General features: G+C 52.8%; 1 protein-coding gene across 1 annotated transcript; it reads left to right on the top strand.

Annotated features, from left to right (window-relative positions):
* Positions 1-72: 72 nt before the first annotated feature.
* P3H1 (prolyl 3-hydroxylase 1) lies at positions 73-19,649 on the top strand. Its single transcript, XM_075554813.1, has 15 exons — positions 73-607; positions 5,991-6,143; positions 7,587-7,776; positions 8,004-8,135; positions 9,332-9,471; positions 14,547-14,636; positions 15,196-15,248; positions 15,419-15,540; positions 16,826-16,953; positions 17,040-17,135; positions 17,539-17,689; positions 17,995-18,112; positions 18,325-18,400; positions 18,672-18,812; positions 19,185-19,649. Exons 1-15 carry the CDS (start codon positions 143-145, stop codon positions 19,338-19,340), a joined length of 2,211 nt encoding a protein of 736 aa, XP_075410928.1. The 5' UTR covers positions 73-142; the 3' UTR covers positions 19,341-19,649.
* The last annotated feature ends 7,857 nt before the right edge of the window (positions 19,650-27,506 follow it).

Genomic DNA, 27,506 nt, shown 5'->3' with positions numbered 1-27,506 from the left:
TCCCGCCCCGCCGGCTTGGAAAGCGGGACATCACTGGGGGCGGGGCGACATGGGGCGGGGCTTTTCCGGGGGTGGGACTCTGGTCTCCGTGGCCGGTGGCGAGTGCCGAGTGTCTACCCTTTCCGTTAGGTTTGCTGAAGCGATGGCGGCGCGCGTGTTGGGGCTGCTGACCACTCTGCTGGCTGCCGCCCTCCCCGCCTCCACGTCCGAGGTCGGGTCCGAGGCGGGATGGGACTTAGAGGCTCCTGATCTGCTCTTTGCCGCGGGGACCGCGGCCTATGCGCGCGCCGACTGGGCCGGGGTGGTACTGAACATGGAGCGGGCGCTGCGCTCGCGGGCAGCCCTGCGCGCCCTCCGCCTGCGCTGCCGCACCCAGTGTGCCACCGACCTCCCGTGGGACCCGGACCTGCACTCGTCTCCCAGCCCGGGCGAGGCCTCGAGCGCCACCGCCCTGCACGACCTGCGCTTCTTCGGGGGCCTGCTGCGCCGGGCCGCCTGTCTGCGCCGCTGCCTCGGGCCGCCGGGCGCCCACTCGCTCAGCGAGGAGCTGGAGTTCGAGTTCCGTAAGCGGAGCCCCTACAACTACCTGCAGGTCGCCTACTTCAAGGTGCAGCCCTGTCCCGGCGGGATCTGTCTGGGGAGAGGCGTGATTACAGGTTATTTAGGGGCGCTCTTAGGGGCCCAGGAAAGTGTCTGCCAAGAGGGAAGGTGGCCTCTTGCTGGGGAGCATCTTCTGACTTCTTTTCTTCCTGGACACAGGGAAAGCAGGACCTTGCCTCCCTGTGTTCGTAGAAGCAGATGCTAACCCCAGAGGTTCAGCCTGGGGTTAAGGCAAGGGCCGTGCAAAAGTTGGCCTTCTGTTGCCCGGGAGGCCTCCGACTGGGAACCCAGCTTGGGGCTCCTCCTGAATTCCTTGCAGTGTGTTAAGTGTGAAGCCAGGACCTTTCTACAGTATCTTCCTTCCGGTTCGTTGTTCCACGAGGCTTTTCCTACTGCCTGAGCCTGGCAGCGCTCATTCCAGGACGGGAGTTTGCCACGTCGCCAGCAGGGGCTGCCCGGCCCCTCCCTGTGGGCGACCCTCTGGCTGGTCTGTCAGGTTTCCAAAGGAAATGAGTATGTTTAGGAATGCCTGGGTGAGTTGACATGTACCCACGGACCTGAGCTCTCCTGCCTGCCCGCGTGAGGATGGTGAGAGGGCGCCTGTCTGTCTCTGTGTGATGTCCCAGCCTCCTAAAACCACAGGAGGCAGTTCTACTTCTGTCCGCTAGGGTCTCTCCCTGGTGGAATTGACTTGACCTACGGCGAGTTTGACTTTTGGAGCTTTGGTCATGCATTGGAAAGAACTTTCTAAATTGGAAAACATTTCTTGAAAACCTTCTACATCTTTGTTCTTGTACAACCCCCCCCCCCCAAATATCTCCTTGCCCTTTCATTGATTCAGACTCATCATGACTCTATGGGGTACAGTCGTACTGCCCCTGTGGGTTTAAGCAGCTGTAAATCTTTTTATTTAATTGGACTTGGTTTTTTAAAATCACTTTATTAGGGGCTCATACTACTCTTATCACAATCCATACATACGTCATTTGTGTAGAGCACAATTGTACATTCATTGCCCTCATCATTCTTAAAACATTTACTCTCCACTTAAGCCCCTGGCATCAGCTCCTCATTTTTTCCCTCTCCTTGCACCTCCCTTCCTCATGAACCCCAGATAATTTATAAATTATTATTTTGTCATATCTTGCACTGTCCAACGTCTTCCTTCACCCATTTTTCTGTTGTCCGTCCCCCAGGGAGGAGGTTATATGTAGATCCTTGTAATCGGTTCACTCTTTCCACCCCACGTTCCCTCCACCCTCCCGGTATTGCTACTTTCACCACTGGTCTTGAAGGGATCATCTGCCCTAGATTCCCTGTGTTTCCAGCTCCTATCTGTACCAATGTACATCCTCTGGTCTAGCCAGATTTGTAAGGTAGAATTAGTATCATGATAGTGGGTGGGGAGGAAGCATTTAGGAACTAGAGGAAAGTTGTGTGTTTCATTGTTGCTACACTGCACCCTGACTGGCTCATCTCCTCCCCTCAACCCTTCTGTAAAGGGTTGTCCAATTGCCTACAGATGGACTTTGGGTCTCCACCCCGTACTCCCCCTTATTCACAATATGATTTTTTTGTTCTGATGATGCCTGATACCTGATCCCTGAGACACCTCATGATCACACAGGCTGATGTGCATCTTCCATGTGGGGTTGGTTGTTTCTGCAGCTGTAAATCTTCAGATTTACAAAAAAACTTCATATTTCCTGGGAAGAGCTGGTTGGTTTGAACTGCTGACCTTGCAGTCAGCAAGACATAGTATCAGGGGCAACTGGTCCCTGGAAAAGGACATCATGCTTCGTAAAGCAGAGGGGCAACAAGAAAGAGGAAGGCCTCAGTGAAGTGGACTCACCGTGGCTGCAACAGTGGCTCACAACATAACAATTGTGAGGCTGACTCAGGGCCAGCCAGGGCTTTGTTCTGTTGTGCACAGGGGCGCTCTGGAAGGGACTTAACAGCAGCATGACCCCACGGCTCCTTAGTTCTTGACTGAGATATGAAAATGGGTGTCTTTGATACCTTTTGTTTTGCCTTGCTGTTAGAAAACCCTGTAGTAAAGAAACTAAAGTCGAATGTTCTCAGGACTATGAGGGCCAGGGAGGGGAGACCTTGAGAGATGAGAGGGGCTTGAACTTAGAGGTGACAATTGAAGGCCATCCTACATATTATGAGGAAGAGAAAAAGGACAGAAGGCCCTTCTAGATCAAGGGAAAAGTGGAACCAAAGTAGAAGTATTCAGGAAATCAGTCCCTTTTGTTTTGTCCAGGGTCTCAGGTGTATGAGGGAGTTGCAGCACAGTAGTCAAGAAAAGTAAGTGAGATTTTACCACTTTACTCTGTTTCTGTTTTGTATTGTTTCTGTTGGGTTTTCCAGTTTGTGAAGCACAAAAGGAGTAGATACACAGAGATGATAACTGAAGCAAGGGTTTATCTTGGAGATAGAGGTGGGGAGTGGGAGAGAAGGAGGAGGGGGAGGGGCCTGGGGGACCAAATCATGTATGTGGTAGGGGAGGGAGCACTAGAACTGATTGTGATTACACAACCCATTTTAAAAGCGATTTAACCACGAGAAGAAAATGTTCTGAAAGTCATTTGGGGGTAATGATTGTATAATTCTTCTTGATAAGATTGAACTATTGAATTGTATGATATGTGGATTATGTGCCAATAAAACTGTAGACAAAGAAGTGGGGCCAGATTGGGAGGCGTCTGCAGGCTCCAAGAATGGCAATCCGAGTTGGGTTTTAGCTTGTTCATCCTGGAAGCCACGTGGGAAAGACCTGGCAGAAAGCACGGGGCGTCGCAGCAACAGTTGTCCCCATGAGAGAAGGACTTCAGGTGATCGGGCTGAGCCAGGGCTGGGCTGGGCAGAGGGGTGAGTAGATGAGACAATGCTGATCGATATGGGACAGAGAATACAGCCTCGAAACGGATTCCTGTCCTGATGGAATGCCAGGCTGGATCAGGTTTGGGCGAAACTCTAATTCATAGCTAAAGAAACTGAGATGGGAATCCCCGACCCACCTCCCCATTCCGCCCATAGACAATACAGTGACAGGGGGTTATTGGGGTGGTGAATGGAGTGCACAAGTCAAGCTCTGTAGACGGTGTGGAGACAGTCACCGGGTCACAGCAGCACTGCCCAGCCTCTCTCCGCCCCTCAGCCACACAGCCCCTCAGCCCCGGCCTCCAAGGACCAGGGAGAGGAGAAATGACAGCTTCAGTCACCCAGTGATTTAAGGTCTGATCCATGACTGGCAGCTTCTTCAGTGTGTATTTATTAGATACTACTAAGATCATAAGAAAAAGAACTATGATAATACCAGCTGACATTTATTGAGTCTTTTATATAGGTCAAGCATTATGTACTAAGACACACACACACGTAAGTCAAAAAGCACTGCAGTGCAATCCCAGAAACCTGCATTGAACAAACCTGCTCAAATGGGAGCTGGTGGTTCACACAGCCGCTCACTCTCGAGGGAAGGCATTGTTTCCAGCGTGCCCGTCCTCAAAGAGTTCCGACCTAGTTTCTTGGCACCACATTGAACTGGCAGTGTGGGTGTCCTCACGGGACTCAAAGTGTGTGTCTTGGGAATGTTCTTTTAGTTTGGGGAACAAAAGGATGTCTGAAGGGGCCAGATCAGGACTGTAGAGTGGATGGAGCAAGGCTTCCCAATGAAGTTATTGGGTTTTTTTTTCTGGCTGAGAATTTTTTTCTGGGACCGGGGGTGGGGGGTGGGGGGTGGTTTGGAAAATGCTATTTTTATTTTTTGATTTTTAATCATTTTATTGGAAGCTAATACAGATAGTATCATATTTCACTGTTCAATCACTTCAAGCAGTGTTGTACAATTGCTACTACAATCAATTTGGACACATTTTCTTTCTTCTTGAACTCCTTGATGTCAGTTCCCTTTCATACCCTCCCTCCCACACCCTGCCCCCCCCCCCCCGAACACTTATTGTTTTTTTTCCCCTATAGTAGTTTGCTTTTGCCATATCTTACATAATCCATTCACGTGCAATTCTGGCGTTGGATCCCACCAAGTGGGGTTATACAGTTCTGAATACTATGGGCTCTCTATCCCCCCCCCCCCCAATGAAATTCTTGATTCTTGTAGTAAGGAAACACTTTACGACCCTCAAAGAATGAGCAAGGGCATGGTCACGACAGCAAAGATCCCAGGGTCAACTTTCCTGGCCTTTTTCTCACCCATGCAGTTTTCAGTTGTCTTAAAGCTTCTTCCGAATAAGCCCCTACAATCACCCTGTGTCCGAGAAAATCTATCACGGTGACCCTTTGGCATCCTAAAGAAGAGAGACTGTAACCTTCTGAAATGACCTCTCTGTCTCGAATTGACCTGGCCCAGCAGATCCCCTGGGAAACCACTGTTTGGATTGGACCTTTTTTTAAGGCACCTCAATGTGCCTGAGACAGGGGTATGCCCGGGAGATCCGGCTGCAGCCATCTGCTGTTCTCAGAGGCACGTTTAAGCACGTTTGTTTCAGACTAAACCTGTGTGTGTGTACAAACTGGACCCCTGGGAGCAATACTTTTTGACTGGCCCGCATTACGTTTTCTTTGACCTTCCCAACAATCCTATCAGGTAGATAGTGCTGTCTGCAGGAGACAGATAAGGGAACTGAGTTTAAAGATAAACTTCAACACATCTCGTCTAAAGCTCCCAGTAAATAAATAATAAAACCTAGATCTCCCACCACCGCCTGTCTGACACCAAAGCAGCAGACAGGCGATTGGTTTGGGGTTCCATAGATGAACCCGTGATCCTTGCTTTGCTAAGTGGGCATCACTGTAGCCCGTCATCAATTGTCGCTCCGTCTCCCAGACCCTTGTTTTCTCCTAATAGAGCCGCAGATGCTGTCTGCAGTATAGACAGGACTTCAGGGATGTCTTAGCCTCGCACCTGTTGGTTTTCTTGTAAAAACAGGAGGGTGAACGATTATTACGGACCGTTTAATGGTTACCGTCCTTTCTCTCCCACCCCTCCATTTCGAAACTGTAGACTTTTCTCCAGCTCAGTCACTACATCTGAGGCTCGAAACATGTTATTTGGCAGCCAGCCTTCCATCATATACCCCACAGTACGACCTTTGTTTATAAAACGGGAGGCTTATGCTGTTGACGCTCCTGTCATTTGGGAAGTCCCTGAGCCAGACTGGGAAAACCGGCAAATCTGCACAGGCGGCCGTATTTCGAGTTTCGGGTCTGTAGCCCCTTCAGCCGAGGGGTTTTCTGAAGCGGGCAGAGCCGGGTGCTCGGGCTGCCAGGGAGGCCCCACCCCGCCACCCACTCTTCTGTTCTGGCTGGCTCCCCAGCGAAGGAAGGCAAGCTGCTGTGAGAATGACGGTCCTGTGCTTACTTCCCAGATAAACAAGCTGGAGAAAGCCGTCGCGGCCGCTCACACCTTCTTCGTGGGCAACCCGGAGCACATGGAGATGCGCCAGAACCTGGACTATTACCAAACCATGTCTGGGGTCAAGGAGGGCGACTTCAAGGACCTCGAGGCCAAACCCCACATGGTAAAAAGTGTCTAGTCTCTTTTCTTTCAACACCACATTGATTGCGGTTGTTTTCGGGTGCCAGAAGTAACACGTGGCCCTTGCATAGCTGTGAAAATGCAGATAAGACCAAGTCACCACTTGTATTCCTGTCATCGTGAGGAAGCCCTAGTGGATATTTTCACACACACACACACACACACACACACACACACACACACACACACACTTTTTTTAATGCATCCATATTTTTGTATCTCTAACCAAGCTTGATGTCTTTTTGCCAATACCTTTCCCCACTTTTCCATCTTTTTTTTTTTTTTGGCAAATATAAAGGGACTTCAGAAAGTTCGTGGAAAGATGGAGTCGAAAGAAAATGACGTTTTCTCACAAACCTTTTGAAGCCCTCTCATGTACAGAACAAAGCACCCGCCATTTCCGCATTCCCTGTCTGTACAACTCAGTGAGGCTAGTTGTGTTTATCATGTAATCCAACCAGCACTGTTCCAGCTTCCAACAACACCCACGGGCCCTACGTCTGGGCTGTGTTGACCTTGCACTTTCCTACTGCTTCCAATCTCCTCTGCGCGTGTCATCACAGCTTAGCCACTCACGGTGTTTTGTCCTCGTGGGCTCTCGCTGGAGTAAGTGGGTCCGCATTCCTCAGTGTTCCTCCGCTGTTTATTTAACCAAAGCCTGTGGTCTACGCGGTATTGTTTCAAACATAGTCCTTTTATAAAGAGTGACATTCTCCCAACGTTCAAGCTTAGAAAGAAGACATTAGCAACGGTATCAGAATGCTTTACAAGGCAAGTGGATATCTAATACATTCCAGGATTGAACCGATTATCCACAGAGGCTGTGATCCGGTGGCCCCGTGGGCTGGCTGTTAGCCTGCTTACCGCAAAGCCGCTCGATCAAACCCACCAGCCGCTCCACAGGAAAAAGATGAGGCTTTTGTCTCAGAAACCCAGTGTTTGTTTGTTTTTTAAGAGTGACAATCAGCTCAATGGCAGTAGGGGTTTTTTTTTTTGTGGGGTGACAAATGAAAATGGTCCCTGAGCCTGAAAATGAGCTGTCCCACGGACATCAGCCTCAGAGCCCACATCACCCCTTGTAACTAGGCAGATTGCCAGCTTCTGAAAACCACATGCCAGCACTTTAAGAGACTGAGGTGCTCGTTTATTTATTAGTATGATGATTAAACTTTTATTTTGAAAGCTCTTAGCCCTACAGTAACATAACAAGATAATTGCAATCTCTCACCTTCTAGATCCAGAGTTAAATGTGTTTGGTTTATTTCTAAGGCAACACATCAAGACTGATTCCACACGGCCTCTAGTGTGGACCAGCCACCGGGCTACAGCCCACAGCCGCCCCGTGGGAACTGCAGAGTCTTGACGGCAAGGCAGGGCAGGGAGCGAGGGTGCCGGCCTGCGTCTGAGTGCTCCTTTCTCCCAGTAGCAGGAGTTTCGACTGGGCGTGCGACTGTACTCCGAGGAGCAGCCGCAGGAAGCCGTGCCCCACCTCGAGGCCGCGCTGCAGGAGTACTTCGTGGCGGACGAGGAGTGCCGCGCGCTCTGCGAGGGGCCCTATGACTACGATGGCTACAACTACCTCGAGTACAATGCCGACCTCTTCCAAGCCATCGCAGGTGCGCCCAGCCCAGCCCAGCCCAGGCTGCAGGCCACCCGAGGGCTCTGAGGTCAATGTCATGGCCATGCAGACACAGTGTTTGTCTTCAGCCTCATTCCTACGGTGCTGAAACCTGGGCACCTGACTGAAAATGGCTGTTGGTTACGTGCCCACATCATAGTCACACTTGGGCTCCCCAAAGCCAATGTGCTCACCGCCCCCATCCCCCCACTTGATGCCTTTCAGATCACTACCTCCAGGTCCTCAGCTGTAAGCAGAACTGCGTCACCGAGCTTGCCACCCACCCGAGTCGAGAGAAGCCCTTTGAAGACTTCCTGCCGTCCCACTATAATTACCTGCAGTTTGCCTACTATAACAGTAAGGCCGTCTGTCCTCTTTCTCTGCTGCCTTTGACTCCAGTGCTAAAAGCAGGGGAGGCAGGGATCACGGACGCTGTATGTCCTCAACATGTCTGGCTTCTTTTGGTGGCTGTCGGCGGCTCCAGGCTACATAATCCGTGGGTACTTTGTTCTTGTACAAGCCACTGGCCGGCACCAGCAGTGAAAACTGAAGGGAGTTTCTGGGGGCCTCTAACTCTTACCTGATCTTTAGCTTTCGTATTAAATGCATCTGAAGGAAAAGTAATAGCAGAGGTAGGTAAGGCTGTCAGACTTGCTCACAGGATACAGCACTGCTGTGTGTCCTTCCAAGACCAAATCAGCAGGTCTTCACGGAGTCCCTGTTGTACACTCAGCATTCCAGCACATTCCAGAGGACAAGGCCCCGCTCTGTCAGTTCAAGTCCTGGTGGCACAGTGGGCTGCTAGCCGAAAGGTCAGCAGCATGAGCCCACCCAACACCATAAAAGAAAAGGCTCATTGGGCTGCTCCCTAAAGATAGCAGCCTGGAAAACCCTTTGGAGCAGTTCCACTGTGTCCCATGGGATCACTGTCAGAATCAAATCAACGGCCCACAATGACATCCATCATCAAGTTGAGATGTCCTAACACAGGTGACCAAGAACCACTCCTCCCAATCTGCTCTTGTAGTGTCTCCCCTCTGCAGATAAGGACAAGAAGATAGGGAGGCAAGGGGGGTGTTCCATAAGTTGATCCAATGGCTGGGATGCCAGGGATTTTGAAGATCTGGATGTTACCCTTCCCTGCACCCCAAAAAAGACCAAACCCACTGCCACTGAGTGAATTCTGGGCAGTGTCCCTATAGGACAGAGCAGAATGGTTCCCAGGGGTCTCTGATAGTGTAATCCTTCCAGGGTCAGCTGGGGGGTTCAAACTGCTGCTGTAACCAGCAGCGCAACTTACAGCCCCCCCCCTCCACCAGGGCTCTTCTGTGAGCTACAAGAGGCCCCGAGTCTCTTCCTTTTCAATATTAGGCAACCCCGCGGTCATCAGATGCTCAATACATCCTTTACCTTCTCTCAGAGAAATTAGGCAGGAACGTTACTTAACATGGCCGCCTTGGTCATGCCATTGCCTTCAAGTGTTGCTGAGAGTAAGTGGGGCCTGGTCCACAGTGCGGCCCCTTCTTCTAAGCCGTTCTTCCTCCTCTTTGCAGTTGGGAATTACACACAGGCTATTGAATGCGCCCAGACCTATCTCCTCTTCTTCCCCCACGATGAGGTGATGAACCAGAATCTGGCCTACTACATAGCTATGCTTGGAGAGGGACAAGCTGCAACCCTTGGTCCCCGTAAGGTGAGAGGCCTGTGTTAGACCGGGAGGCGGGGGGAGGGGGCAGGAGAGGGAGGCGAGAGAAGGGAGGCAGGCTGTGGGGAGATGGAAGGCAGCCTTCACTCGCTTATGAACCATGGAAATACGTTCTCTGCTTGCGTGTTCTTGTCCCTCTTTGGCGCCTGATATCACGAGGCCAAGAGTTGTCATTTCTTAGCAGTTTGTATTCCATGACGGTGACTGTCCTTGTCTGTTCTCTCCCATTGTTCAGCATTTGTTCCCATCTCACCCAAAGCTAGAGAAAATCTGTACACCCCAAGACTGGGCTGCAAGGGGTTGTTTCTGGGAAACGCCTGCATGCTGCTCGGTTAGAGTTTATAACTCGCTGTGCAGTGAATGAGTCTGGCTTCTCTAATGGGACGCTCTCTGTTTGGGACTTGCTGAGGTTTGAGGCCCTTGCCTTTTCCAGACTTTTCACCCTCTGCTTGGAGACCAGAGCAATGTGGGGATTTGAGGCCACTGTTCTGGGCTTCTGGGCTGGCTCCCTCACGCACTGGCGGCAGCACTTTCAGCCCACCGTACGTGATCTTAGGCCCACTGCAGCCCCTTTCTGAGTCTCGGTTTCCCCTTCTCTACAGTGGGCTAAGGATTCTTGCTCTGTGTTCAGCACACTCTTGGTGCTAGGGTCAAATGTGCGAGTGATTATAGACCGGCCGGCACTGTGCCAGTGTCCCGATGGACATGTAGCAGAGCTTCCTGATGGGCCACATGGAGGAGACAGCCAGGGTCTCCCTCCCTGTGTGGATCCTGCTCACCTGTGTCCTGCTGGTCTCGCCCAAACCCGTCAACACTCAGTAGACTGGGCCTTTGCACACATTTTTAACTCTGTCAGAGAAAAAGCACCAATCACACCAGAGGCCGTTCACTTGTTTCTCCAACACGTACATTGTACAGAGAGAGAGAGAGAGAGAGTGAAGCTGGGCACACTTACTTGTGCACAATGGGTAGGGCTGTTGGTGTAACCCAACCATCCCAATGCAAGGCTCCATCCCACCGCTGGACAGGTGCAAGCGTGCAAAAGTAACCCCACAGAATGTCCACTGGCACGCTGATGCAAAAGGCAAACAAACCCTGGAGAGAGCTCAGTGCTGTCCATGTGGGGACTGCTCGCAGAAAGTGCAGTACATTGATTCCGTGACAAGCTGACAACTATGAAATTGTATGAGCTCACCGCAAAGTCACTGTTCAAAACCACTAGCCACTCTGCAGGAGGAACACGAGGCTTTCTACTTCCATATAGAGTTACAGTCTGGGGAACCCACGGGGCAGTCCCACTCTGTCCTCTCGGGTTGCTCTGAGTCAGAATGGACTTAATGGCAGTGAGTTTGGTTTGATTTTGTGTTCAAAACACTGTTAGGGCTTATAAGTCAGGAGTGAAGCGGGAGAGTCAAACATGTCTACTTATGTCTCCTCACCTGTCAGTTTGTCATCTGGGGGGGTGGGGAGGGGGTGGTCTCCTGAGTCTCTGTGATGCTGGAAGCTATGCCACTAGTCTTTCAAACACCTGCAGGGTCAACCATAGTGGACAGCTTTCAGTAGGGTTTTCAGACTCAGAGATGAGGAAGAAAGGTTTGGTGATTAACTTCCCCTACACCAGAACACGGTCTGATGTAGTGCCAGAGAGAGGATAGGCCCCCCAGGTGGAGTGCATGCCAGATACACAGTGGCCACAGTGGGTGGACTCAAGCACACCAGTGACCTTGAAGATGGTGCAGGACCAAGCCATGGGTTGTTCCATTGGACATGGGGTAACTGTGCATTGGGGCCAACTTGACAGCAACTCAACCAGCAGCCACAACACTGACACCTATCTGTACTCTGTGAAGTGGCCCTGATGGGTAAGCATTGGGCTGCTAACTGCAAGGTGGACGGTTCAAACCCTCCCACCACTCTGTAGGGGAGAGATAAGGGTGTCTGCTCCTGTAAAGAGTTACAGCTTGGGAGACCCTCTATAGGGTCATTATGAGTTGACGCCACTTGATGGCTGTGGGTTGTCTGGTTATACTTCAAGTAAACCTTGGATTGCTTACTGCAAGATGAGCGGTTCAAACCCACCAGCTGCTCCACAGGAGAAAGATGCAGCTATCTGCTCCCAGACGATTGACAGTTTCAGAAGCCTTATGTAAGCTCGTGATGAGTCAGAATCAGTTGAGCCAATGGCAGTAGGTTGTATGTATGTGTTCTGTATCTTTTTTCGTATCATCACACACCTAAGTCACAGAACAGAGTAAGCCCTTGGAAAAGGCAGGTATGCAAACCAAACTCGAAAGCTTCCTGGTGCGACCGTGATGATAGAGATGTGTGTAAGCTGCAGCGGAATCCTAGAGAAGCAAGTCAGAGAAAGCGAGGTTCTAAATTGGGGTTAAAAGCCTTTAGTAGATGTGTGAGTCTGGGTACTTCAGAGAAACAAATCTACAGAAACTCATATATAAGAGAGAGTTTTATATAAAGGTTAAGTGTGCATCAAGAAAACATCCCAACCCAGTGCTGCCCAGGCTCACAAGCCCAACATTAACCCATATGTCCAACACCAATCCACAAAGTCCTCCTCCATCTCACAAAACAGACACAATGATGCCGACTGCGGAGGAAAGTCAAGTCAGTAAATGTGTAAGCATCTCAATGCTGGCAGGGGTCTCCACACAAGTGCTCCAGCACCCAGGGCTTCATTGGGGTAGGTCTATGTGGCTTCTCCTCAGGGATGTCTTGCTGGAAGTGAGCTTTGCCAGCTAAAGCAGGGAACTGGCTAAGACAGCTGCACCCTGGTCTGACCATCATAAAGCAAGAGACCTGTGAACTAGAAAGGCGAGGCTCACCAATCCACTTATCTCTCTGCCCTTCAACTAACCCCACATGTGTTTATTGGCCAGGTTGGCACAATAAACGAACTAACTCAGTAGACAACCGAGGCAAGGAAGAGCTTCCTAGACAAGGAACAGTGTGTTCAAACAACCTGGGCATCTGTCCCTTTTAGGTGGACTGTGATTCTGGAGCAAGACGAGAGGACTGTGAGTGGGGTGGGGGACAAAGGGAAAATGTAAACCCAGAGCTGTTACATTGTGGAGCTCACAACCAATGGTACAAAACTAAACATGTATAGATTGTTGATTGGTAAACTTTTCCCCCTGAATCACGATTTAAAAAACAACATGATGGCAGATGGATCAGAAGAGGAAGGCGTTGTGGGGTGGGGAGCTTACCTGGGAACCCAGGGAAGATGCTGGGAGAAGCAGGTAGACAATGATGTGGCGGCAACAGACTCCTGTTCTTCCTGAGCTGACTCTGTTACGAGGGATCACCAGCCCTCCAGTGAATTCGTGTTTCAGCGTCTACAGAATGCTCCCACAGCCATTCTTTCATTGGATTCCCAGTGAGAACCCATGCTCTGAAAACACAGAACCAAGGTCCTTCCATCCAGCTCTGGAGTTGTGGGTCTCCAGTAGACAGAAATAGGCCTTCTTCCTTGCCCTCCTCTCCCACGTGCTTTTGTTTCTGTGGCCACTAGATGGCGACCATCTATTAGGAACTCGATGGCAGGCCCAGCCTCGGTCATTGTCTTGATGGGACAGTACCTACCTCTTTCCCCTCCCCACCCCCCTCTCCTTTTCCTGGCCCCGTGAACGAATCTGCTGTGCACCTGTCTCCATTCAGTTGAGTCCTCACAGCCACCCCGTGAGTGAGGTGGCCACAGATCGCCCCGCTTTAGAAAAGAGCACGATAAGCCCCCGAGCGCCCAGGAACTTGCCACTAGACAGTGGCAACCAGACCACTTTTCCTGCCTGGTGCCGGCCTCTGGCATCGTTCCTGGCACAGGTTCCTGTGTGCTTCTGGGGGGCAGCAGAGAGAGGCGTGGCTGTGTGTCTGCTTGAAGCCCCGTGGAGCTGTTAAGTGAGGTGACACACCTCAGCTGGCGCCTAGCACTTAGTTATGGAAACCAATCATTTCCGTCCCCTGGGGGAGAACTGTCACTTTCCCCGTGGGTACATCCAAGGGAGCTTCAAAAAGTTTGTGGAGAAATGGAATGTAAAGATGGAGTTTGTGAAGCCCCCTTGTCTAATTGGCGATAGAAAGCTCTGGGCCTGTTTGCCCCTTGAACACGTTGCTCCGTGAACTCTTGTTTTGCTTCTGGCTGACTGGGTCTCTTTCTCTCCCCTCTGCTGCGCAGTCTGGCAGGGCTCCATTGACAGGTATGTGCCCCCACCCCCACCCCCGGAAGCCCGGCAGGGAGCATGCACGGGAGGGCCCAGGGCCCAGACCAGGCTGCTCCCACGGAAGAAGGAGGCCCATGAGGGGAAGCAGGCATCATAGCCTGCAGGGCAGGGGCTTGAGGATGGGGAAGACCTGGCTTTGACTCTAGGTCCCTGGTCTACTGGTTCCTACAGTGCCTCCTTGAACAAGTCACGCATCTGCTCCACACCTCAGTTTAGTTATTCCTTGGTAAAATAAGACAGTCGTTAGTACTGACCTGGGAGGCCTGGTGGTGCAGTGGTCACAAGTTGAGTTGCCAAGCTGAGAGGTCAGCAGTTTGAAGCAACCAGCCGCTCTGTGGGAGGAAGGCGAGGCTTTCCACTGCGTGAAGGTCTACACTCTCAGAAACCCACAGGGGCAGCTCTACCCCGTCCTGCAGGGTCACCGCGAGTCAGAATCGACTTGACGGCTGTGAGCGTTGAGCAGGAGGTGGTTGTAAAGACTGAATGAACACCGTGAGATTTCCTAACACCTAGGACCCTTCTTGAGTTTTGAAGCCCTGTGGAAGTCAAGAAGGAATTCACCTTTGCACTGTCTGCCCCCAGCAGGCGATTTGCCTACAAGAAGAGTCTGGTGTGGAGGGCTTTCACCCCCTCAGGGGAGTCTGGGCCTCTACCCTCACAGGGACTGCATCTGTTGAATAAGAGCCAGAGAAACCTTTGAACACGGAAGCGAAACTTTTGTCCCCACCCAGGGATCAGGCATACTAGTGATGGAGGGGAGACCTCAGGTCACCTAGGGCAACCCCGGGGCTAAGGGCAGGGCAGCATTCCTCCATTGTGTTTCCTCAGCGAGCCCAGGAGTACCGACAGCGGAGTCTGATGGAAAAAGAAATGCTCTTCTTTGCTTACGATGCCTTTGGGATTCCCTTCGTTGACCCGGTGAGCCAAGGCGCAGGAGCGGGAGGGTAGGGAAGTGGGTAGGTGAGCCTGGTACCCTGTGACTGGGGAGAGGACCAATGCAGGGCTGGGGAAACAGCGGCATCTTCAAGGAGCGACAGAAAGATAACAGGGAGATTCGGATCTACACAGCATCAGCCTGCTTTCCTTTATAACCCGTTTGCTTAACTTGATGTGTCCCTGACCTTAAGTTTCTTTTAAGAAGGGAGATGATAGACGATGTAAGATATGAAAATAATAATCTAAAATTTATCAAGGGTTCATGAGGGAGGGAGAGGAGGGAAGGAAAAATGAGCTGATACCAAGAAAAAATATTTTGAAAATGATGACAACAATAAATAAAATGATTTTTAAAAGAAAATTAAAATAAAAAAATTAGATAACAAGGGAGTTCTGGTAGCTGGAAGAGGCTTAGAACTCTCCCAGGTCAGCTCCTGAAAGAGGCCAGGGTGACATTCAGGTCTCTCCTGTCATGCCTTGTTTATGCACCGAGACCTGGTCGGTGAAGAAGGCTGGACCGTTTCTCCCAACCTGCTTTTAGGATTCGTGGACGCCCCAAGAGGTGATGCCCAAGAGACTGCAAGAGAAGCAGAAGTGAGGGCTTGAAGACACTGCATGGTGGATGGTCATGAGGCGCCCACCGGCTGGTCCCCGGCCGGCCAGATGCACACTCCTGGCGGGGTGGGCAGGGGCAGTCTGGGTAGTCGGGGCAGGAGCTCAGGGCTGGCCTTGGCATGCAGACCTGTGCGCGCCTCTGCCCACAGGTCCGAACGGGAGACGGCCGTCCGCATCTCCCAGGAAATCGGAAACCTGATGAAGGAAATTGAGACCCTGGTGGAAGAGAAGACGAAGGAGTCAGTGGATGTGAGCATGCTGGTTCGGGAAGGTGAGCTGGCGTTTGGGGGTGTCTGCACCAGCGAGGCAGCACCCCTGCAGCTGAAAGCTTCCGGTGACCCTCTCTGTCCTTCCTTACTCACCAAAGGGATGGTCACCTGGAAAAAGGACCCGCTGAGAACTCGCCTTTGGTTGAGGTCTAAGACTCCGGTCCACACTAACCCGAGCTTAGTTCCCGTCGGGAAGTATTACTACTTCCTGTCCCTCCTCCCGAACTGTTCCCTTCCAGCTCCCAGCCTTCTGATAACCAGACTCAATGCCTCGAGGTCATCTTTGCCTCCTCTCTTCCCTTGCCTGTCCCTCCGGTCCACTGGGAAGCCCACCAGTGATGGTTCCGCTCCCACCTCACCCTCAAGGCCAGGCCGTTCCCACTGCACGCAGACCAGCTCCTGGCTCCTCCTCTCTCCTATGCCCACCCCTTTCACCCCTGGCTGCCAGCCTCCCTGCCCACCCTTTCACTGTGTGGGCTACTTACCCAGCATCCGCTCTCAGCTGCTCCCTGCGCCTCGCTCCTGGCCAGCTTTCTGTGGGTGAGTCTGCTCATGCCTCTCCTACTCCCAACGTGGGGCCCCTCCCCTGTGCCCACGAAGGCAGCTCAGCTACACCCCGCCAAGACTTTCTTACGTCCTGGCCAGTTGGGGTCCCTCCCTCTTTCTTTTAAAAGCCCAAGGCATCTTGTGGGTCTGGGGTGGTACCTCCTTTCATGTGTGGTCCGCCCTGGGCTGGGTGTTAGAGAATGGGTACTGAGCATTTCCCCACGCGCCCAGTTGGGCGGTGTTTGTGCCTCCTGCTCAGTCCCTGGAGGTAGATGCTGGGATGCCCGGCAGTCCTGGCTGACTCTGGAGCTCTGGTTCTGGGACTATCTTTAGGATGTGGTAGGAGTCGGTGAGCTCTGCCCTGGGCTGCTAAACCACAAGGTCCGGAGCACCAACCCGATGCACCACCTGCTTCACGGGAGAAGAAACAGGCTGTCCTGTCTGCCAGGACTGACACTCTTGGAAGCCCTGAGAAGTGCTGCTCTCCCCGAGGGGGTCACCAGGGTCAGCGTGGACTAAATGACTTTGGGTTTTGATGTGAGGCTCATGAGGCAGCAGCTGTGAGGTCAGACAGGAACTGAGAGGAAGACTGGGGCCTCTTGTCTCTCCGCTCCAGGGCCCTCCTCTTTGGCAGTGACCGGGCGGGAAGTTCCACTGCCGATTCTCTCTCTTACACAGAGAGGCCTCCACGGAGCAGAGCGCCTCGGGCTGAGCTGCGCTGATTCTGGCCTTGCTTTGCAGGAGGCTCCCTGCTCTATGAAGGGATCCGCCTCACCATGAACTCCAAGCTCCTGAACGGCTCCCAGCGGGTGGTGATGGACGGCGTGATCTCAGATGATGAGTGTCGCGAGCTGCAGAAGCTGACCAATGTAAGGGACAGGCAGCCCCGTGCTTGTCTCGTCCCCTCCCCTCCCGCGGTTCAGGCTCACCTCGCCTTGCTTTCCCGCCCCCACAGGCCGCAGCCACCGCTGGAGACGGCTACCGGGGTCACACCTCCCCGCACACGCCCCACGAGAGGTTCTACGGTATCACGGTCTTCAGAGCGCTCAAGGTAGACGGGGTGCCCAGCGTTCGCGGGTGTGCAGAGGGAAGAGGAGGCTGAGGCTCCGAGGAGACGGGCGTTAGGGACAGTGGCCTAGCGTCGTGCCTGTTACCATGGAGGGAGGGTGACTTGGGGTGAGTGCGTCCAGCTTTGGGATCCGAACGCAGAGACCAGCCGTAGTAAAACGGGTGTGAGCCGGACAAGACAGATGGCAGTTATACGAGGTTCCAGTCCTTCAGGTCGAGCAGCACTGAGGAGGGAGAAAGGGGGATGGGAGGGTGGCGCTCTCTCCATGGGTGCGTGTGCACCCGCACACTCAGAACTGCACCAGAAGTGGGGTGCAGGGCCTCAGTGGTCCCTGTCAGCCTGGAGGGGGCAGTCAGAGGCCTCTGACCGCTGGTCTCCTTGGCAGCTGGGACAGGAAGGGAAAGTCCCCCTCCAGAGTGCCCACCTGTACTACAACGTGACGGAGAAGGTGAGGCGGGTCATGGAGTCCTACTTCCGCCTGGACACGCCCCTGTACTTCTCCTACTCCCACCTGGTGTGCCGCACTGCCATCGAAGGTGAGCCTCGGCGCAGCGTCACCACTGCCCGCCTCTGCACGCTGCTGGGACTGGAGGGGCAGGAGCCCGCCTGGGGCAGCCGGTCACAAACGGGCCGTCACAGTCAATCCGCCGGGGTGGCGAGGAGGCTTCCGAGAGGCGGTGAGGGCAGTTTTGCAGGATGCATAGGAGTTTGCAGCACGCGCAGGGGCAGCATTCCCTTAGACTGACACATTTTGGAAGTCACTGGCCGCCATGCCAGCGGGAGGGGGCTGCAGGGTGTCGTGAGGCACCGGAGCACTGACCCGTGGTTACCCTGGCCCCAGAGGCACAGGCTGAGAGGAAGGACAGCAGCCACCCGGTGCACGTGGACAACTGCATCCTGAACGCTGAGGCCCTGGAGTGCGTCAAGGAGCCCCCTGCCTACACCTTCCGAGACTACAGGTGCCGCCTCCCTGAGGCCCCGCCCCCGCCCCACACATACCCAGGTTGGAACCCAGCTGCTCCCCGGGCCAGGCCCTCCTTTAGGAAGCGAGACCAGAAGGGCGTCCTTCTATCGCAGCAGCGGGGTCGGTCCCGTGGGGCAGAAGCCCCGAGGGGGTGGGGAAAGGCGGGAGCGCTGCAGGCCATGCTGAGGTGCCCTCTGCTCTGCCCAGCGCTATTCTCTACCTAAATGGGGACTTCGACGGAGGACACTTCTACTTCACGGAGCTCGATGCCCAGACCGTGACGGTGAGTACTGCCTCGCCCCCAGCCACGGAGCAGGCCGCCTGTGTTCTGGGGCTCGCGTCGGTGGGTAGAATGGCCGTTTGGCTTCCTGGTGGCCAGTCCCCCTCCCTGAACCAGATGATGAGTCCGTGACTCCTGACTGGTCACCATTTCTCTTGGGCTCGGGGCATTGGGAAGCCAAGCTGCACAGACCCTCATGAACTCATATCTCTTCTGAGGATGGTTAGTCCGTGTCCCGTGACAGACAGACACACACCTCTCCTTGTTCATGTAGGCGGAGGTGCAGCCCCAGTGTGGCAGGGCAGTGGGGTTCTCTTCTGGCACGCAGAACCCGCATGGAGTGAAGGCTGTCACCAGGGGGCAACGCTGCGCCATTGCCCTGTGGTTCACCCTGGACCCTCGGCACAGTGAGCGGGTGAGTCTGGGGCCATGTGATGTGTTGCAAGAAGGCCTGTCCTGCTCTGCTTAGTCCTTCCCCAAACTGCTGCCTGGCGTCCAGAGAGACTCCTAGCTCTAACTGTATCCCCTTGGGCCACTGAATCCTCCTCTATGGGCCTCCTTCGCCCTTCCTTGTCAGTGCAGGTGGGTTAAGGCCCTGAGATGCAAAACAAGCCTGGCCTCTTGGTCCTTGACTGGGCCGCACTTCAGCTGGCTGCCCAGGGAGTAGGCTCTGCCCCGAGAAGAAGCGGGGCTCAGGGTTAGTCCCACGCCCCAGGACGCAGCCACCCGGCAGACAGAGGCCCCGGTGGTGAGGCCACCCTGAGCGGGCAGGGCTTTGTGTTTGCAGGACAGAGTGCAGGCTGACGACCTGGTGAAGATGCTCTTTAACCCTGAGGAGATGGACCTCCCCCAGGAGCAGCCCCTGGGAGTCCAGCAGGAGCCCCCTCAGCCTGCCAAAGAGCCTCTCTCAGGCAGCAAGTCAGAAGACAAGGATGAGCTATGACAGTGTCCACGTCCTTCATGGGTGTATGGAAAGACTGGAGGAGAGGTGTTTTGTCCTGCGCCCAGGGCTGGCCAGCCCCTCAGGACCTCAGAACAGCGGGGATTGCTGGCCTGCTCGCCGCCATCTTCAAGGTGCTTCTGCTCTGGGAATGGACGTATCAGGATAGCCCGTCCACCCTCCAGGGACCTGGCTAGGGCTCGGGTCACAGATCCAGAGCCCCTGGGGGCCTCATAGGCAGCCCCGTGACAGTGGTGCTGTGGTCACGTGTCGGAGAGAGATAACCCCCAAATAAAGGATCTGCAGGGGTTATTTTCTTTGTGGTTTGTTCTAAGAGCGGCAAGGTGCTCTCTGCATCAGCACCCCCTGACAAAAAGTCATCTGGGCAGCATGTGGGTGCAACGTGAGGGTGCTGCTGCATGGCCCAGCCCTGCCAGACCTTGAGCCTTCGGGCTTCATCTGCACAGGGGAGGGGGAGGTCACCATCCTTGCTCAGTCCTCCTGGGTGAAGGCGGGCACTTGTGTTGCCCAGTTTCAGGATTGGATGTGCCAGCACTTTGGAAGCTGGAAAGCTCTAGATAAATGGTGGGGATTACCACTAATCCTTTTCAGCAGGGTTTAGGAATATTCCCCGCCACCCCCATCCCCAATCAGCCACATGCTTTTGCCCTGCTGTCTGACCACTAAACCTCCATGTCCAGACACACACCCGAGGAAGCCAAAAGGGCCGACTGGGGCTCCCCATCCACGGTGCCTGACCCCTGCCATCCTGGAGATGCTTCTGCGAAGTGAGTTCAGGAATCTACGTGCTGGACAGATGTGGCACATTTACTTTTCAACTGATATTTCTTTATTCAACACAAGCTTAGTACCAGGGGCCAGGATTATGGAGAGTAGCAAACAAAGTAATCCCCCCCTTGTTGGCTGCCGACCATTGGATCGGTTCCGACTCAAAGCAACCCTGTTTACAACTGAAGGAAAGACTGCCCGGTCCCGAGCCAGCTCAGAATTGTGACGCCGGAAGTTGGGACTGCCGTGTCAACCCACCTTTCTGAGGGTTTTCCTCTTGACACTGACCCTCCACTCTACTGAGCATGCGGCCCATCCCCAGACACTGATCTCTCCTGATAACATCCTGAATGCATGAGACAAAGTCTCCCCATCCTCGCTTCTTGCTGTATAAACCTATCCATATATACAGTGAGAAGAAATATAACAGCTAATCAGTCCATACAGCAGTCCAGAGGGCTCAGGCTCAGTTCAACTCACTTTCGTGGGAGAGTTTGTATACTGAAGGTTCAACTCACTCAGGCTGCAGTCCAAGGTCAAGAAAGCAGACAGTGGAGTCTTCCCTTAGGCAAGACAGGCATGTCAGCCAGTAGGCAGCAGACGACAGGGTGGGGCAGCAACAGACAGTGGCATGGAGCAAAGCAAAGTAGTTCCTGGTGGGGTCTGGAGCTCTAGGGAGGTACACACTGACACAATCCACCAGCGTGGTAAAGCAGGTCTGGAAGCAGCCTCAAACTAGGGATGCATAGCAAGGGAACATGGTCCATGGGTTGGCTTGACCCACAGGTAGTGCAGCACACAGTTGCGCTAAAGGACTCGTTCAAGGAGCAGCAATCACCAGGGAGAAAGGATGCCAGCCTCAGAAAGCATTTATTTCAGTCGCCCGTCAATGAAACTACGACCTGATTAAACTCCGCCCACAGGTACCTATGGAGGCCTAGTTGGCACAATGAACCTATCACATTTACACTGAGTTACTGTCAATAGCCTTCACTTCTGGCACCATGATTCACATGTATCAATTCTTCTGTGGTCCTCATTCATTGTCTAACTTTCATATGCATATGACCAAAAAACAAGCTGAAATTCACTACCATGGAGTTGAACTTACTCCTCTATGACTGGGTAGAACTACCCTGTGAGAATGCGGAGTAGAAGGCCCTGTCTTGTAACCACTGCATGACAGGCCATGGAAAATACCGTGGCTTGGGTCAGGTGTGCCTTGTTCCTGAAAGTGACGTCTTTGTTCTTCAACGCGTTAGCGGTCTTGTGCACATTAGCCCAAAGCCATATGCCATTTGAACTCTTGACAACATCCTGAGAGGCAGAGAAAAGACTGACATTGTCAAGCAATTTCATTTTGCTTAGATCCGCAGCCAGCGCTCACATAGCAGCAGTCGGAAACCGCCCGCATAAAGCTTTTTATCACGATAGGGCAGACAGAGTAAATGCATGTGTGTGTGTGACAGAGTAAAAAGTGCTACGAATAGTAGAGATAAGAGAGTGTGAATAGCAGAGAGTAGTTGTTGGGGGAGGGGGCTCAGTAGTGGAATCCTCCCCCTTCATCCAAGAGACCCAGGTGTGATTCTCAGCCAATGCACCTCAAGGGTAGCTACCACCCACCCATCTGTCAGTGGAAGCTTGTATGCAGTGATCGTGCTGAATGGGTCTCAGTGGAGCTTCCAGACCAAGACAGACTAAGAAGAAAAGTTCGACAATCTTCCAAAACCCAGCCAATGAGAGCCCTGTGGACTGCAATAGATCCGAGGCTGACAAGTACTGAGGGCGCCTCCAGAGCATCTAACAATCCCAACAAAGACCACCAACAGGAGCGTTATAGCAGAGCCTGAAGACGCTGAGGACAAGAAAGTAACAGAGGTCCCGAGGTGGGAGGAACGGCAAGACGGCCAGCGTGGAGGGACAGGGTGGGCAAGGGGGAGCGGCAGATGAAGTCAGGCCCATGGGCCTTGGCCCCCATTGCGAGAAGCTGGGCTTTTGCTCTGAATAAGAAAGCAGCCTAAGCGTTTGAGCCGAGGAGGGAGGCTTCATGTGGTCAAAGCTCACTGAGCAACTCGGATGAAGACTGGGCTCTGAGGGTCTGCCCCGAGGTCAGGAGACAGTGAAGAGCGAGATGAAGACAGTTCCGGGCAGCCGATGGCCACAGAACCAACAGGAGCTGCTGGTGGAGGGAGAAAAGAAATATCAAGAATGACTCCAGCCTAAGGGGCTGGGAAATACCGCGCCCCCTTTGATGGGGACGACTGCGGGGCGTGGGGAGATGTTGGTCGGTGTTCTGTTTAAGTCTGAGAAGCCTATTGGGCATCGGCATGGAAGTACTAAACAGTCAAGTATATGAGTCTGATGCTCAGGCAGAGAGGTCCAGGTAGAAGATGGAACCAAGGGATTTCTCTTCAGGATGTAGATGGTGCTGAAAGTCACATAGAGCCAAGGGCAGACTTGGGATGAGTCAGAAGACTGAACCAAGCTGAGCCAACACAGGGCCAGAAGAGTGGGACTCAACAGGAGAGACTGGGACCAGCGGCCACGAGGGAAGGTGAACCAAGAGGGAGTGGAGTCCAGGAAGCCCATGAGAGTGTTCCAAGCAGGGAGGGAACCACTGTGTCAGAAGCTGCTGAGAGACAGGGCAGGATGAGAACTGGTCAGTTTGGGCAGTATGGTGGCTCCTGGGAGCTATGTCAAGAGATGTTCTGCCATCGGGTCAAGCCTGACTCACTGACCCTACAGGACAGGGTTGAACTGCCCCTGTGAGTTTCTGCGGCTATAACTGGTTACGGAAGTAGAAATCCCCGTCCTTCCCCCAAGGAGCGGCTGGTGGTTTTGAACAGCACACCTTTTGCCTTGCAGCTACCAGTGTAACCACAAGGCCACCAAGGTTCCTTCTGGCAAGGCAGTGTGCAGGATAGGGAGGGAGTCAGGAGTGATGCCCCCTGAGAATGGACGGAGTGTATGAGGTGGGGGTGAGTCTGGACTACTCTCTTCAGTGGCTTTACCTCCAAAGGAGAGCAGAAAAATGAGAAGTTGGAGGGAGATACGAAGCCAAGGGATTTTGTTTCGTTCCAACTGGGAGATAGTGCAGCATGTCGAGGGGTCACAGGGAGTGGTCCAATCAAGGTGGCTATAACCAAACCAAACTCACTGCCACCTTTTCAGACTCAGAGCAACACGACAGGAAAACGGAAGGCTGCCTGCTGCATGGGGTTTCCAACGCTGCCGATCTTTATGGAAGCAGACTGCCGCATCTTCCACCTATGGAGTGGCTGGTGGGTTTGAACCAATGATCTTGTGGTTAGTAGTTTTAACTACTACACCATGAGGGCTCCTTTCACTCCGTGGTAGTTCCATAATCTGTTGTCAATTTGAGACTTAAGAGTGGAGTTTAGCTTGTCAGTCACAGTTGATGACTTCATTTGGAGGCACTAAGGAGATAAATAGCTCGCTGGAGGTGGGACACGCACACACTCCCTGCAAGACATCCCTGTTGAGAAGACACATGGAGCTACACTAGAGCTGGAGCTGAAGGAGCCACGTGGAGACCCCTGCCAGCACTGAGATGTTTCCACTGCCACTGGACCCGCAAGACTTTCCACCTACTGGCCTGTGATCTTCCAGCATTCGGCATCATTCCATGTATTTCATAAGTCTGAAGAGAAATTTATAGATTGGTATCAGACATATGGGCTAATATTGGACTTTAGGACTTGATCTGGTCTGGGCTCGCTGGAATGTTTTCTCAATATTCAATTGTTCTTATATATGAAGCTCTTTCTCATTTATTTATTTTTATACACATAGAAGTGTCCATGAATTTGACTCTAGTCTACCCAGACTAACATACTCCCTTTAATATTTCTGATCTCCCATGTTCTGTCTGGTGACTCATCCAATATACGAGTGGATTACCCCCCTCCCATCCCCCGCCAAAAAAAAAACACCAAAAAAAGCTCTACTGGGTGGAGATGTGGAGTACACATTTTCCCCATTAGGCGAACATCCAGAAAATTGCTCTGAGTTAGTGCACCCAGTGGCAACACCTGGGAAGGCTCTCTCTCTGGTCACAGTGAATTTTTTGTGATAGCAGTTTTACTCAAAGCTCATTTTTTGTGAAGGCCAATTTAACAGAACAGTGTGTACCTGTGAAACAAACTGTTGGTGATGTTGACACAGCTTACAAGGACAGTGCTATGTTCTTGGGAACATTTTTCAAACTCATCTCCCTTGATTATTTTTCTTCACCTCTTGTACGTCATCATATCGCTGTCCCTTCATGTCCCTCTTGATTCATGGAAACAAAAAGAAGTCTCAGAGAATGAGGTCATGTTGAGTCAGGTGTGTGGGCAAGAGAGGCATGTTGTTTTTTGCCAAAAACTGGTGCACCGAGATGGCTGTGTGAGCAGGTGCATTGTTGTGGTGGCAAAACCAGTCCCCCGTCCGCCACAAATCAGGCCTTTTTTTGTGGCACACTGTTACGCAGAACCTCTAAATCAGCGGTTCTCAACCTGTGGGTTTTGACCCCTTTGGGGCTCAAATGACCCTTTCACAGGGGTCACCTGATTCATAACAATAGCAAAATTATAGTTAGGATGTAGCAACAAAAATAATTTTATAGTTGGGGGGTCACCACTACATGAGGAACTATATTAAAAGGTCATGACATTAGGAAGGTTGAGAACCACTGCTCTAAATAGAAAAGTTGATTAGCAGTCTCACCTGGTAGAACAAACTCCAAATGCACAATGAGTTGACATTTTTGTCCCTTTGGGAAGTTGATGGATGTCCAGAACAAGGTTTTTCATCAATTGACATTTCACCCTTTTTGAAACAAGAAAACCACATGTACACTTGAGTTTTTCCCATAGGGCTGTCCTTGTAAGCTGTGTTCAACATCACAACAGTTTCTGAGGCATTTTTCCAGAGCAGGAAACAAAGTTTCACAGCCAAGTGTTGTTCTCGGAAATTGAGGTTTGAGCGAAACTACTTTCACAAAAATAATTCACTGTGACCAACGAAAATCTTCCTAGGCGATGCCACCAGGTGCACTAACTCAGCTAGTTGGGTATTCGCCTAGCAGGAAAAATGTGTGCTACAAAGCTCAGCTCTACCCAGTGCAATTTCTGTGTGAGTGTGTGGGTGTGTACCTCCTAGTACGTAGACCCTGGCAAAGCCGGCTTGCTTTTTTTTGGATCTGGCTTTTCATTTGAATGCTCAAGTCCAAGTTCTTTGGACTTGAGCCAGCAGCCTGTTGTATAGCTGATCCTGGGAATCAGCGGCAGCCTGCCATCTTACTTGCTGGTCTTGGATTGACTCAACTTACAGCAAGAAACTGGTTTTCTGATCTACTGACCTTGGGTTCATCAGCTACTACAACTACCTGAGTCAGGAGAAGCCTCTGGTCTGACCCACACACTTGGAACTTGCTAACTTGTAAAATGGTGTGAGCCTTTTCTGTAAGATGACTCTTTCTGTATGTGTACACAAATAAGCTTCACCGGCTCTGTTTTTTTTTTAGAGAGCCCAGCCTAGTTCCTACATCACAGGAAACAGACTGTGAGAAGCTAAAGAGCTGGGGAATGTCACACAGTTTTTCCGTGGCAGGGCCAAAACTACAACCCTTGGCTTCTTGAATGTGAAAGCACTTTTCAGTGAAGTGTGACAGCCCAGGGCAGTTTAGTTAGCTCTGACAGGAAGTTGGGACTGACCTGGCCCTTCTTGCTCTTCCTGCATGCCTGGAAGTCACTGGGTTGCAAGGCTGCCACCAGGGCTGGGAGGTGCCCTGGGTGGAGATACTTTAGCAGGCTAGGGAGCTGCAGGGAGAGGGGACAGATCTAAATTCTACAAGGCTTTGGAACACTGGTGAGGGAAGGACAGAGAGTCAGACGATGTGGACAGAAGAGACTGGGAACCTCAAATCTCAGAGAAGGGATGAGCATGAGCCTCAGAGGGAGTATAAGCACTGTTCTGGACCACAAAGGGACAGGATGGAGGAACCCAGAGCCTTGGTCCCCAGGAGGCTGTGCCCCTGTAAGCAGTACACTTCCTCTCTTGTCCACAGAGGGGGATGCAACCTGAGACCTCTGAGGGCCTGTGGGACCCTGACCCTTGGTTTCTGGGTGGTGCTGAGGATACTGGAACTCCAGAGCAGATAGCTGACCTGATGACCCCTGCAGAAGCTGGCAGGGGAGGACCATCTTGTGCAGGGACCCTGCCCTCCAAGGACGACGATGAGCGTGTCAGGGTGTCATCACATCCGGAGAAGCAATGGTCTCTGTTGCAGAGACCCCACAGTCCAGCCAGCTCAGCCTGACCTCTAGCACACACCTGTGGCTGCCACTGCCCTATCCCTGCCCCCTCTCCTGCACTTCCCGGCTGGGGCTGCCTTGAGGACTGGATGAATTCACAGGTAAAAAGCAGCCTAGGCTTGAAGTCCTAACTGGGCGGACAGGGGTCCCTGTCCTTCAGTCTCCTCCCTCCCCCGCTCCCAGCTGGCTTCTCTGCTGCCCCAGAGCACACAGCAGAAGAATTTGAACTCAGAACTGACTTCTCTACACCTACTCTAGACTCCAGAGCCCTGGTGGTGGTGTGGTTACACCTCCTCTGCGAGGTCAGCAGTTTGAAACCACCAGCAACTCCACTGGAGAAAGAGGAGGCGTTCTACTCCAGTTCTACTCTGCCCTACAGGGCCCCTACCAGTCGCCATCAACTTAACGGCAGTGGTTTGGATTTGGCTCTAGACCCTATTTGCTTTTGGGGACCCCAAGACCTTCCAGGAAACCTGTATGTCCACAGATCCACGTGGCTGCGATCATCCTTCCCTCAGAGGGGTTCAGGGTGCAGAACTGGGGGACCCAAGTGCAAGCAGCTCCCAGCCTGGCCCTTCAGAGGGCAGCCCACTCCCCACCCCCCCGCAGGAGCTGCAGGCCATACCAGCAGCCCACGCCTAGAGCTGGCACACAGGCCAGCCATTGTCTGCACAGTGCCTGGCACTCTCTCGTTTGCATAGCCACGTGAAGAATGCTTAGGGACTTGTCCCAGCAGAGAGGGCCAGGCTGTGGGGGGAGGGAGGCTGGTTGGGGTCCTGGCTGGACCCACCCTGCCTTCCCCAGTGCTGCAGGGGATGGCGGGGGAGGCCCTGGTGGGGCCAGCGGGAGGCAGTGGGAGCAGGATTGTAGCATTCCTCCTGCACCCACACCAGGAGCCCATGGGGCTGGACGTGAGGGGACTGCTAATGAGGCCGAGGACAGTTAAACATTCCCCTGTACCCAAGGGCTGCGCTGGGGTCAGGGAGAGGGGGTGGTGGGAGCTAAGAGGGGGCAGCAGGAACCCCAGGAATGTGTGGAGGCTGCCACTTCCCTCCAGGCTACA

This window comes from Tenrec ecaudatus, chromosome 1 (assembly GCF_050624435.1).
Source record: "Tenrec ecaudatus isolate mTenEca1 chromosome 1, mTenEca1.hap1, whole genome shotgun sequence".
NCBI classification, from domain to species: Eukaryota; Metazoa; Chordata; class Mammalia; order Afrosoricida; family Tenrecidae; genus Tenrec; species Tenrec ecaudatus.
Note: the sequence above shows the minus strand (reverse complement) of the source record. Positions and strands in the feature narration are given on the sequence as shown.

Excerpts from the sequence above, each read along its gene's own strand:
- P3H1 (XM_075554813.1), top strand. The coding sequence starts at position 143 with ATGGCGGCGCGCGTGTTGGGGCTGCTGACCACTCTGCTGGCTGCCGCC. Across the intron at positions 9,472-14,546 it reads CAACCCTTGGTCCCCGTAAG|CGAGCCCAGGAGTACCGACA; the intron begins GTGAGAGGCCTG and ends GTGTTTCCTCAG. Across the intron at positions 16,954-17,039 it reads AGCTGCAGAAGCTGACCAAT|GCCGCAGCCACCGCTGGAGA; the intron begins GTAAGGGACAGG and ends CCGCCCCCACAG.